Source organism: Abramis brama, assembly GCF_963993115.1.
Source record: "Abramis brama genome assembly, chromosome: 5".
In the NCBI taxonomy this organism is placed as follows: Eukaryota; Metazoa; Chordata; class Actinopteri; order Cypriniformes; family Leuciscidae; genus Abramis; species Abramis brama.
In genome coordinates, this window is record NC_139967.1 from 20498263 (window position 1) to 20511613 (window position 13351).

General features: G+C 44.6%; 2 protein-coding genes across 2 annotated transcripts; both read right to left on the minus strand.

The window, feature by feature from the left end:
• Positions 1-6978: 6978 nt before the first annotated feature.
• Positions 6979-8575, minus strand: LOC311082878 (uncharacterized protein). The gene is made up of 5 exons (XM_084114045.1): positions 7825-8575; positions 7592-7696; positions 7416-7511; positions 7207-7338; positions 6979-7090 (listed from the first exon to the last, which is right to left on the minus strand). The coding sequence occupies exons 1-5, from the start codon at positions 8302-8304 to the stop codon at positions 7070-7072; spliced, it is 834 nt and encodes a 277-aa protein (XP_083970171.1). The 5' UTR covers positions 8305-8575; the 3' UTR covers positions 6979-7069.
• An 88-nt stretch (positions 8576-8663) lies between these two features.
• LOC311083761 (uncharacterized protein) lies at positions 8664-13251 on the minus strand (the record flags this gene model as incomplete). The annotated part of the gene is made up of 5 exons (XM_084115516.1): positions 13126-13251; positions 11975-12140; positions 11738-11862; positions 11325-11633; positions 8664-8777 (listed from the first exon to the last, which is right to left on the minus strand). The coding sequence occupies exons 1-5, from the start codon at positions 13234-13236 to the stop codon at positions 8664-8666; spliced, it is 825 nt and encodes a 274-aa protein (XP_083971642.1). The 5' UTR covers positions 13237-13251.
• Between the last annotated feature and the right edge of the window lie 100 nt (positions 13252-13351).

Below are 13351 nucleotides of genomic sequence, written 5' to 3' on the forward strand. Positions count from 1 at the left end.
CTACTCGTTTACGATCTCACTCAAATTAATTTATCGTCATCTTCAAGGTATAATTACTCATAGATGTGAGATTAATTATATCTGTTGGTGAGGGGTGGGATAAATTAGAAAGATTTTGACATTATTGAACAGATGAAGTATTATTGAACTAAAAGGTGTTTGTTTTCTAACTAAAATGCAAAGAAGGATGTGTCCACTACTTTATACTGTGAAATAATTCTAAAATAATTAATAATTGTTAATTAATAATTAAAATAATTAATAATTATTAATAATTATTTTATTATTTTAATAATTAATAATTAAAAATCACAAAAAGTTTTTTTGTGATAAAAGGTTTTTCACAAGTCAATGTCGAAATGATTGAGATGGCCAATCAAATCAAAGTCTGGCCTTACTGTTCACAGAAAACGAGTGTCCAACGCAACACTTTAGTTTTAAAGGTCCCATGACATGAAAATTTCACTTTATGAGGTTTTTTAACATTAATATGAGTTCCCCTAGCCTGCCTATGGTCCCCCAGTGGCTAGACATTTTGATAGGTGTAAACCAAGCACTGGGTATTTTTGAGAAAATGAAAGCTCAGACGGGCGAATCTAGAATCTTCCCTTTATGTCGTCATAAGGGGAAAGGTCACCTCCCCTTTCTCTTCTTTGCCCGCAAAGAGAATTTGCCATGAGAAAATGAGCTGCGCGAGCGCGATATTGGTTTTTCCTCGAGAGACATGGCTTGCAAATGAGCGAAGCATGGCAGTTGCTCAGTGTTTGGATGTACAAATGAACACAAAAGTATTTTTTTTAGTTCCTTCATCTGAGCCTTTGAAGAACCAGTGGGTTATGTGAATTTTTGATGTGTAATTGTTCAAGTTCAGACAGATAATCTTTCTCTCAAAATCATTCAATACTGCTTATGCATCAGTAAATCAAGCCAGTGACTAAAATATCAACTTCACATCGTTTCTCTTGGTAAGATGAAAATAATCTTATTTAAACTGTGATTAAAATATATACAGAAAGCGATCAAAGAACTACTTGGTTACTAACGTAACCTCAGTTCCCTGAGATGAGAGAACGAGTATTGCGTAAGGCTAGCTTACACTATGGGAAAACTCCTTTTCTCGAGAATATTGAAGCAAACTTTTTAAAACGCAGTGCAGCTGCACAGCGAGCACAACTGAGCGCGAGAGCGGTCATTGGCTGTGCTGCGGCAACTGCACGAACCTATGGCGAGGCGGTTTTGACGCGAGAACCAATCAGGACGCCTGGCTCACTGGCGCGTCAGAGCCCACCAGTATGGGCGTGGTCAGAGGCTATATATTGCCGTGCCTCGCCTAGGTGCTCCAGGTTTAAACGACCCCCTGATCATAGCACAGTAGCACGGCGGGTTACGCAATACTCGTTCCCTCATCTCAGGGAACTGAGGTTACGTTAGTAACCAAGTAGTTCCCTTTCGAGAGGTATCTTGTTTTGCGTAAGGCTAGCTTACGCTATTGGAACCCCCTTCAAAACGCTGTGCGTGCTAAACTTCGCCCTACCGTAACCCAAGGCAGAAGCCTGAAACTCAAGGGAAGAGCATGATCCTAATATAAGCCAGTTCTAGACGGGCTTCATATACTGGATAACTAGGGACCGTAGTTCATGGTCATAAGGGATACATAGGAACCATAGTTCAAAGCCAGAGCAGAGTATGTAATGAGCCATAAGACTTTGGGGGGTGCTTAAAACTTTACACTGAGAGAACCTTGGCCTGTAAGGCGGGTACCTCCAAGTTATAAAACTTCACAAATGTGGACGGTGAGGCCCAGCCAGCTGCCGCACAAATGTCTTCAATGGGTATTCCACTGGACCAGGCCCACGAAGAGGCCATGCCTCTCGTGGAGTGAGCTCTGACGCCCAAGGGGCAAAGAAGGCCTTTGGACTTATAAGCTAGCGCGATAGCATCCACTATCCAGCGCGACAGTCTCTGTTTTGTGACGGCTAAACCTTTAGTGTGGCCGCCAAAGCATATAAGGAGCTGCTCTGATTGCCTAAACGAGGCAGAACACTCCAGATAAATCCTGAGAGCCCTTACGGGGCAGAGTAAATATACATCCAAAAATATTTGGCAATGAGCATTGTCTTCTGAGGCGAAGAGGTCGACCTCCGCCCTGCCGAAGACATCCCACAGCAGCTGAACCGTTTGTGGGTGAAGAGACCATTCCCCTGGGAGAACATTGTTTCTGGATAACATATCCGCACCCTGGTTCAGAACGCCTGGCACATGCGCCGCCCTCAGTGTGCGCAGGTTGTGCTGGGACCAGAGAAAAAGATTCTCGGCCATGCTGTGCAGGTTTTGTGACCTGAGACCACCCTGGCAGTTTATGTACGACACCACTGCCCTGTTGTCCGTCCGGACCAGGACGTGCTGGTTTCTTAAGTATGGGAGAAAGGCTTTTAAGGCTAAGGCTACCGCCTTCATCTCTAGACAGTTTATGTGTAGGCGTTTCTCTGGGCCTGACCACAGACCAGAGACGGGCCTGACCTCGTAAAGGGCCCCCCAGCCTGAGCTGGAGGCATCTGTCGAGATTGCTTTTCTCAAGATCACACCCAATCTCACACCAGACCGATACCAGTCGGTCGCTTTCCAGGGGGTCAGGGTTCTGATGCAGCCGTGACTCGCTCTGATTTGTAAGTGACCAGATCGCCACACATGAGCTGGAACCCGTGGTTTTAGCCAGCGCTGAAGCGGACGCATTCACAGCAGTCCTAGTTGGAGTACTGGTGAGGCTGACCCAGCATCTTCTGGAATCTCTTGAGGGGAACACGGGTGCCCACCCTAAAAGATGCCGCCAGGCACCGAATAGAAAGCATGTGCGCTTTGGTGAGGCATGCTCTCATGCATACCGAATCGATCTCTATAGATTGTCTATCTCTTAGTCGAATCTATCTCTTATAGACTATAGACAGGAGATGTTCTGGCTGGGAGATAGTGTGCTTCTGGAAAAATTGATCCTGAGGCCCAGGCATTCTAAGTGGTTGAGGAGCCAGGCTCTGTGAGTTATTAATAGCTCCTCCGATTGGGCTATGATGAGCCAATCGTTGAGGTAGTTTAACACTCGCACTCCCTGCTGTCTCAAGGGGAAGAGCGCCACGTCCATACACTTCGTGAAAGTACGGGGTGCTAGAGACAGGCTGAATGGTAGTACTGTGTAGTGATAAGCCTGCCCTTCAAATGCGAACCTCAGGAATGGTCTGTGATGGGGCGTTATCTGGATGTGAAAATAGGCATCTTTCAGATCCACTGAGAAAAAACAATATCCCGGGCGAATATGCGTGATAATTTGTTTGGTTGTCAACATTCTGAACGGACGCGTCATAAGCGCTTTGTTCAGTTGTCTGAGATCTAGAATGGGTCTGAGACCGCCATCCTTTTTGGGGTCGAGGAAGTAGCGGCTATAAAAGCCTGACTCGCTCTGTGACATAGGAACTATTTCGACAGCTCCCTTTTCCAACAGTTTTGACACTTCGGTACGGAGAATGTGGGCCACGCCCTCTCTGACAGTTGTCTCGACCTTGGCTCGAAAGCGCGGAGGTCTGCGAGCAAATTGGAGCGAGTAACCTCGTTTTATTATGTTCAACACCCATTTCGATATTTCGGGGATAGCCTCCCAGGCTTTGGCCCTCATAGCTAGGGGTTGGATGAAGACAGGACCCGGGTCGCTGTGAGATAGGGGCCCGGCCGTCCGGCTGTCTAGTGTTTCCCCTTCCGTGCGAGCAGCGGTCATGCACAGGGGTGTGCGCCTTAGGGAGCGCGAGCCCTCTATAGCCTCTATAGTGTGGGCTTGGGTGGAAATTAGCTCCACAGGAACAGCTTTCAGGTGTAGTGGTGCGTTCATTGCAGTGGGCACACAGTCTACATTTATTACCTTCTTTTCTCTGATAGGGGAAAAAGATGACACCGTGTTGGAAGTGTGTAGGGCCGTGCACATCATAATGGGCACCTGAACTACATTGGCAGCGTGAGCTTGAGACTGTATGCACAGTGTTTATGTGTGGGGGTGCAGACCTTGTGGTGGGCACACCTTCTACATTTGTTAAATTCACAGCATGTGATGGCAAATTGGTTACTGTGGGGACAGTGCTTGAGTGTAGGTGTGCGAACATTATAGCGGGCACATGCCCTACATATGACACATGGAGAAAAGTGCTCTTTTCTTGCTTTATTTGTGTCGCCGTGAAAACGGTGTTTGTTTGCAGGCGAGCGTGCTTTACGGCAGACTCATTTGCTGCGGAGTTTACATTTCCAGCCACCTGAACAGAGTGGATTGGGGAATGTCTGAAGGATTTTCGAGAGATTGGTCCGGCCTCGGCGGGACTCGAATTCTCTCTTTTTCTTCCTGTGGCTAGGAAGGCTTACGAGTCTCGGGGTCCAAAAAAATCCTGGATCAGGGTCCCCGCCTCTCAGGGAACGGAGTGTGCCTAGCAGAGCGGGAGCGGCGACGGACTTCAGCCGCTGGGCGGGGCTGGGTAACCGGCGGCGCTGGCTTGGGCTGCTGTTGAGGAGGCTTCCTTCTGGTCTGGCGGCTCGAAGCCGAGCTGGAGCGTTTGGGAAGGAAGTGGTGCATCGCATGCGATGCCTTCTGCACCTCCGTGTAGCGCTCAGAGAAGCTCTTGGCGGCCGGGCCAAAGAGACCGGAAGTGGAGATGGGAGAGTCAAGGAAAGCCGCCCTATCTGCCTCCTTCATGTCCGTCAGGTTCAACCACAGGTGCCGCTCGAGCACCGTTAGGTTTGTCATGCTCCTCCTGATGGCCTTGGCTGTTGATTTAGTAGCCCGCAGGGCCAGGTCAGTGGCGCTGCGTAGGTCCTTGAAAGCCTCTGATTCAGGTCCAGACTCGTCCAGGGAACGAAGAAGTTTGGCCTGAAAGACTTGCAGGACAGCCATCGTGTGAAACGCCGACGCTGCTTGCCCAGCGGTGGCGTAAGCGTGGCCAGCGACGACAGAAGTAGCACGGCAAGGCTTGGATGGATGTGAAGCCTCAGTCTTCCATCCCGCGGCGGTGGGTGGGCAAAGGTGGGCGGCCACCGCCTCTTTGAGGGGGGGAATCGCCTCGTAGCCTTTATCTTTAGCGCCGTCAACGTTGGAGAGCGCTGAAGAAAAGGAAGGCTTGATGCGAGCTGAGTGCGGCGCCTTCCACGACTTAGTAAGTTCGTCATGAACTTCGGGGAAGAAAGTTGAGCCCGCAGAGTTGTGAGATCCATCACATCACATTCTGGGCAGCCGCCCTTAGCGAGTGCAGCTTCGGCGTGATCGCGGCCCAGGCAGGAAGCGCACAGAATGTGGCGGTCTCCACCGACGAGTGGGCCTCTACACGAGGTGCAGGTGGAGCGAGGCATTTGGAACAACGCCTCGGATATATAGCTCTTTTAGAGTGTGAACGAAGCGGCGAACACACAGGATTTGCAACAAAGGATATGGCGCGCCGGATGGCACAGCGAAACAGCGTGCTGCAGTTGGCGAATGAAGCCGGCGTCCTCAGGTGCTTATCCCGCTGGAAGGCGTTTTGACAGTGCTTCTCTTCCAGAGGTCAGCAAAATGGAGAAGTCGCTGAAGGAGTAAAAATCTGTAGCAACTAGGCGAGGCACGCCCATACTGGCGGGCTCTGACACGCCAGGGCGCCAGGTGTCCTGATTGGTTCTCGCGTCAAAGCTGCCTCGCCATAGGTTCGCGCAGTTGCCGCAGCACAGCCAATGACCACTCTCGTGCTCAGTTGTGCTCGCTGTGCAGCTGCAATGCGTTTTAAAAAGTTTGCTTCAATATTCTCGAGAAAAGGAATTTTCCCATAGCGTAAGCTAGCCTTACGCAATACGCCCAAGCTGTCAATCACACAGCGAGAGTTTATCTGGACACTTGCAAAAACTCGTTATGAAATCAATGACGCTGTTACGCTGCACAACAAAGCTCTTACTGTACTTACCTCATGTTTGCATTGGTGAAATCATTAGTGAGAGTGCAGAAACTGCGTTGCAATGATAAGATCTTCATTCACGCGATCAACAGGCTGTCATCTGCTCATTGCTCATCACTGCAACCTTTTATGTGATGGGAATAGATCTAAATACTTAAAAAACTTCTCACGATTCGTTAATCTCAATAGCTGTAATAGTAAAAACGTATAATAACTGTAATAGTAAAAGTATTCAAGAGAGTTCCACATGTAATGATAGCTCTTTCATATGCATGCATGTCAGCCAATCACAGCAGTGGGCGTTTACACTGAAGTCTCACTGCAGACACGCCCCTTCAAACAGAGTGTTCAAATCAGAGGTTAAAATCAGGCTAGGAAAAATGCCTTTTATTTCTAAATTATTAAAAAAAATTATCTTAAAAACATACTAACATTATAAGGGCACCCCAGGAAACATTATACAAATAATAAAATAATCTATGGCATGGGACCTTTAACAGTGAAGGAGTCTGTGGTAAGATGTTAGTAGCTAAACAATATTTGACAACTGTTTTACGATAGAAATGTCCAGTGACCTACACTACAGTAATATCCAATGATTAACTTTTTTTATGAAATGACACCGTTTGAAATTGAAAATATGCTATTATTTGCATGATTCATGTAATTCATAACTGAATGTGAAAAGAAAAGTTTTGCGTTCTTTACAAATTAGACATGAGTGAATTTGCGTCTATTTTAAAATAAAATATTATTTGCAAATTGTTTAAATTGATTAGCCTACTTCATAACTATATAAAACTTTAAACTATTGACGTTCTTGTCTCCTCCAACCCCCCCCCACCCCCCCACCCCCCCCCCCAAAAAAAAAAAAAACAGTAATTAGTAGTTATACCGGTTAAAAGCTCATTGGTATATTCAAATTCTTTGATGTGATTACAGTCTATGAATGTAATGTAATAAACATGAAAAAAAAAAAACAAGGAAAACTGTATGGAGAAGAAAATGAAGAAAAAAAAAACAGCAATGGAAATAAAAGAGAAGTTGATGAATATAATGTTTTATTGAGCAATTGCACCTTTTCAGAGACAAATGGGAGCTTGTGACAGTGAATGTGAAGGTTTTCACTCAGCTGCCTCTTTGCTCTGAAAAAAAAGGTACACAAATAAAAAATCTTTAAGAATATAAAATAGAAAAATTTATGGTAAAATAAAAGCTTTACATTTTAAGTATGTTTAAACATTTATTTGAGTAAAATTACCTTTCCAGCATCACGGCTCTTGGCTCTGAGCTTGTTGACCTGAGACTCAGCAATGTCAGCACGCTCCTCAGCCTCCTCAAGCTCATGCTGCACCTTCCTCAACTTGGACAGGTGAGTGTTTGCTTGTTCATCCTACAAAGTCACATACAATTATATCAGTACGTTAATATACTTACAGGGTGTTTATAGTTCTCAAATGAGATACTCACAGCTTCTTCAGCCTGTCTCTTGTAAGCCTTGACCTTCAGCTGAAGCTTGTCAACCAGATCCTGCAGTCTGTTGAGGTTCTTCTTATCCTCCTCAGTCTGCAGATAATGAACATGGATCAGACTAGAACATAATTATATTATAAAGTGACCTGAATTTTTCTACACATTTTTTGTACCTGGTAGGTGAGCTCCTTGACTCTCCTCTCATATTTGCAGACACCTTTAACAGCATCAACTCCACGTCTCTGCTCTGCCTCAACTTCAGCCTCAAGCTCACGGACCTATAGTTAGTGGGAGACATTATGAAAATTATTTCAGTCAATGAAAACATGTATGTAAATATTAAAGCATTACACAATTTATACCTTTCAGATCATAACTATTAACATCAGAATAAAGGTAATCTTACTCTTGACTCCAGTTTCTGGAGTTGTTTCTTTCCTCCCTTCATGGCCAGATTCTCAGCCTCATCCAGACGGTGCTGCAGGTCCTTCACTGTGACCTCCAGATTCTTCTTCATCCTCTCAAGGTGAGAACTGGTGTCCTGCTCCTTCTTCAGAGACAGAAAGTCATTAGAATAGAATAGAATCAGGCATTTATATAGCGCTTTCATATGTACTACTGTACACCCAAAGCGCTTTACAATCATGTCAGGGGATCTCTCCTCAACCACCACCAGTGTGCAGCATCCACTTGGATGATGCGACGGCAGCCACAGTACAACGGCGCCAGTGCGCTCACCACACACCGGATATAGGTGGAGAGAGGAGAGAGAGTGATAGAGCCAATTCAATGTAAGGGGATTATTAGGAGGCCATGATTGGTAAGGGCCAATGGTGTGTGGCCATGACACCGGGGTTACACCCCTACTCTTTACGAGAAATGCCATGGGATTTTTAATGACCACAGAGAGTCAGGACCTCGGTTTAACGTCTCATCCGAAGGACGGTGCTCTTTGACAGTATAGTGTCCCCGTCACTACACTGGGGCGTTAGGACCCACACAGACCACAGGGTGAGCACCCCCTGCTGGCCTCACTAACACCTCTTCCAGCAGCAACCTGGTTTTTTTCTCAGGAGGTCTCCCATCCAGGTACTAACCAGGCTCAGCCCTGCTTAGCTTCAGTGGGCAACCAGTCTTGGGCTACAGGGAGATATGGCTGCTGGCCATTAGATCCACATTTTTTTCAAGTACACAAGTGTCTTTTAAAAAACATTTCGCAGCTACTGTTGCTCACATCAGTGATGGCTACTTGGCTTTATCCTCTGCATTTCTGGCTTCCTGTACAGTGTCATCAACTTCACTCTGGATCTGAACAAGGTCAGCCTCAAGCTTCTTTTTGGTGTTCAGGAGACTTGTGTTCTACAAAATGGAAAGCAACAGTTTGAACATTTTGAATGATCCTCTCAATTTCCTTAAAGGGGTCATATGATGCGTTTTCATGTTTTCCTTTTTCTTTATGTGTGTTTTGTAGCTGTTTGTGCATGTATAAGATCTGCAAAGTTACAAAGCTCAAAGTCTCCTACAAAAAGATTTATTCTATCTAAAAGAGAAGGCTGATCCAGACCTAGCTAAAACACCTCGATCGAATTCTCCCTCACCGACCTATGTCACTCTGTGGAAATATTTGCATAATACCGTCCAAATGCATATGCAAAGAAAGAAAGCGTGGCGGTTGTCCTAGTTGTGTTGTCACCGCCATGTTGTGAGATGGTGTGTTTCTATGTGAAAGCAAAAGCAGCACTTTATTTGGCCTTCCAAAAGTGGATGCAATTTGGAATCAGTGGTTAAGATTTATTTACAACACTGTTCCAGAACAGTGCAACCCAAATGTTTGTGTGTTTGCAGCGTTTTTTTTTTTTTTTGTGTGTGTGTTTTTTTTTTACAGAGGACAGTTTCCTGAACCTGGGAAAATACAAGACCGGCAACCCAAATGTTTGTGTGTTTGCAGCGTTTTTTTTGTTTGTTTTTTTTACAGAGGACAGTTTCCTGAACCTGGAAAAATACAAGACCGGCTGTGCACAAAGACTATTTCTAAAAACAAATGGGGGCAATTCCAACTTTGCTTGGGCCATCTGGTGCTTCTGAATCAGAGTCTGTAAGTATGTTTTATTATTTGTTAAAATGGGTCAAATGATGCGATTTCTTGTTTTCCTTTTTCTTTAGTGTGTTAAGTAGCTGTTTGTGCATGTATAAGATCTGCAGATTTACAAAAGTCTCAAACCCAAAGAGATATTCTTTGTAAAAGTTAAGGCTCAGCCACGCCTTCCTAAAATGCTTTGTTCAAACATGCCCCCACAAATCTATGTCAGTATGTGGGGGCAGAGTTTCACAACACTGCCCAAATGAATACGCAAAGAAAGAAGGGGTGACTTTTATTCTCACTGTATTATTGTTGCCACCATGTCGTGGAGACGCTGTTTTTTGTTGCGAAGGTTTGGCCTTCCAAAAGAGGACACAATTAGAAAATAGTGGTTAAGCTTTATTTACAACACTGTTTTAGAACAGTACAACAAAAATATTCGACTGTGTGCTGCGCATTTTTCGGAGGACTGTTTCCAGAACCTGGGAGAGTACAAGGCCGGCTGTGCACAAAGGCTGATTCTAAAAAGTGGGGCAATTCTATTTCTGCAGTACAGTCTGGCATTTCTGACTCACAGACACAGCCTGTAAGTATGTTTTCATATTTTAAGAATTTGCTACTGACTCTTCAAACGCGAGTTTTGGGCAGAATAGAGTAGCGCTTGTTTGTCGTTTCTACGAACACAAATGAAGACATGGTTTTATGTTTACACATAAACATATGTGTTCTTGTATGTTCTTCCCCCCGTAGCGCAGCGTGACTCGTAAAAAGACAGTATCACTATAATCAGCAATTATGTCCCCAATGAAATAAAACCTTAGCAATATGATATGTTCTGGTCCAGTCACGCTGGCAAAGTTGATCAATCAGCTTGGTGATCTGCATTTTCCAGATCAGATTCTGGCTAGAATTGATAACTTAGTACCGACATTATCACCTGTCATTATTGCTTTGGGAGCTGATGTTCCAAATATGGTAAGGAGCGTGACATATCCGTCACACGCTTAAGGTATTCGGGCCAATCAAAATGCACTGGATCACCAGCCAATCAGAGCACACCGCACTTTTCATAACGATGAGCTTTGTAAAAATTGACGCGTTTCAGAAAGGCGGGGCATAGAGGTGCAACAATAATGTACGGCATGTGTTAAATAATGACTTTTTTTAACAAAAAAATGCGTAAACACATGTTAAACCAAATACACAAAATAATGTTCTTTTTACAACCGTCATATGACCCCTTTAAAATATTATTTGCTATTGAATGTTTAAATGCAGAGTTTTGTGAAGTGTAGAGTAATGTATATCGTTTGTGGTTGTTACAATCAAAAGTGCAGAGATGGATTTCTGTTTGCAAACATAGTATAATCTGTTCTCCGCTTGTGGTGAAAAGATAACAAACATGGATGCACTACGTGTTCTGTTTCATACTGGCCGCTCAAGCAGAGCTGAAGCAGCATGCGCCCATTGTGCTTTCAAACTGGTGGCGTTTGTCACGTGATGGTGAACCGCTGCTTGAGTACATTCAAGTATCAGGTTTCGATTAGCTTGGTCATCTGCATTTTCAGAATCCGACTCTGGCTCGAACTGATATGGTAAAACTGATGACATTATTAACTGTCTTTATAATTGCTTTGGAAGCTGAAGCTTGCGATTATGGTAAGGGGCATAAACACACACTTGACACACACTTGAGGTATTCGGCCATTCGGCCATTCGGCCATTTAGAATAAGCTTTCAATGTGCTTTCTGGTGACCTTAACCTAACAAAAGTTAGGTTATACAAACATATTAATACATCCCAAAGTCGAACAGAAGTCAAATACCTTGAGTTGTCCCTGAACGTTCCTGAGCTGTTTCTGGGCTTCAGCAGCCTGGCGATTGGCGTGGCTCAGCTGAATCTTCATCTCATTAAGGTCTCCCTCCATCTTCTTCTTGATTCTCAGGGCATCATTCCTGCTCCTGACTTCAGAGTCCAGAGTGCCCTGCATGGATTCAATGACTCTCTGGCTGTTCCTCTTGATCTGCTCCATCTCCTCATCCTTCTCTGCAAGCTTCCTGTCAATCTCTCCCTTGATCTGGTTTAGCTCAAGCTGGACACGAAGAATCTTGGACTCCTCATGCTCCAGTGTACCCTATGACAAATAAAGCAACATTTAAATATCAAAATAAAAGTATTCATTAACAACACAGTATGATGGTTCTAGCAAGAATTCCACATTGATCTCCAGATACTCACTTCAGCCTCTTCCAGGGCAGTCTGAATCTCTGACTTCTCAGTCTCCACTGTCTTCTTGGCCTTTTCCAGCTCATGGATGCTCTTACCAGTCTCACCTATCTGCTCTGTCAGATCTGAAATCTCCTCTATAGAAAGAAAAAATAATATCTGTCATCATAATCACGCGTGTTTACTTTTGAAAGCTAATTTAGAATTAGAAGATTGAAGTCTTTTCTAATTTAACGGTTTTGTTCTTACGCTGCAGATTCTTGTTCTCTCTCTTGAGGGTCTCCAGCTGATCCAGGCTCTCCTCATAGGAGTTCTTCATCTTGAACAGTTCAGTACTGAGTGAACGAGCCTCTTTTTGGGCACCTTCCAGCTCTGCCTGACCTTCCTCATATTTCTGCTTCCATTCTGCCAGGACCTTTGGTGGAGATATTTTAGGATTGGTTTGTATATAACATGTTTAACAAAGCCCATTCCAGCAATATTTTTCTAAGAGAACATCATATAATGACTCAGAGGGCCCTATCTTGCACCCAGCGCAATTGACTTTGTACACTGACGCATGTATCATTCCTATTTTGCACCCGCGCAAAGCGCGCTTTTCCCTCCACAGAAGCACGTCGCTAAACTAGGGAATGAACTTGCGCTCCCTGGGCGGTTCAGCGCAAAAAAGGAGGCGTGTTCCGGCGCAAACGTTCCTTCATGCTATTTTGCAGGTTTAGAAAACAATTGCGCCACTAACCAGGAAAAAATAGTTTAAAGTCAGTGGCGCGTTGCGCATGTTATTCATATGCTATTTTAAGGGCGCATGCTTGGCCATAATCAATGTAGCGTGTGCACAACGCGCATACACTTTGATTCTCTCATCTACACAGAAGCAACAGTTTTCATTTTTGCAAATCATACATTATTATGATAGATAGATAGATAGATAGATAGATAGATAGATAGATAGATAGACAATTTATTATAAAAGCATACATCTAGCTTACACATTTACCCAAATTATCATACACCTTTTTAACCGAAGTTAATTTGGGTGGGTTTCTCCATCCCCAACGTCCCTGACGAGAGCGTTGCTCTCCTTGGCTGTGAACCGCTCCTGGCGCGCGTCTGGCAAATCCGCCGTTATAATAGGAATCCGCTTTAGAGCAAAGCGCGTCTGCTCTTAAAGGGAATGTGAGATGACGCTCTGATTGGTTTATTTCACGTTACGCCCAAACCACACCTATGAATAATGAAGCTACTTCAGACCAACCCATTTTAGATTTGCGCCTGGCGCAAGAGTTATTTATTCCGCTGGGAAAATAGCAACAGCGCCAAGACCCGCCCACAAAGTTACTTGCGCTTTGCGCTTTGACACTTGCGTTTCAGATCGTTAAAATAGGGCCCAGATAGTTTACCTTGTCAAAGTTCCTCTGTTTCTTGTCAAGGTTAGCAGCCAAACCATTGGCTCTCTCCACATCAATCATGAGGTCCTCCACCTCACCTTGGTCTTCTCCAGAGATGCACATTTGGAGTTCACAGCCTCAATTTGTTCCTCTGCCTCTTGCAGACGCTGAGCCAGCTTCTTCCTGTTAAGTAATACACATTATTTTGAATTCCAATCTATAAAATAGTTGTGAGAAT

Bases quoted from the DNA above. Each gene is read 5' to 3' on its own strand.
- LOC311082878 (XM_084114045.1), bottom strand. From the start codon at position 8,304: ATGGCATTTCTCGTAAAGAGTAGGGGTGTAACCCCGGTGTCATGGCCA. The intron at 7,512-7,591 runs GTACAAAAAATG...CATTATCTGCAG, and splicing joins TCAAGGAGCTCACCTACCAG to ACTGAGGAGGATAAGAAGAA. The intron at 7,339-7,415 runs GTGAGTATCTCA...GTGACTTTGTAG, and splicing joins AGAGACAGGCTGAAGAAGCT to GATGAACAAGCAAACACTCA.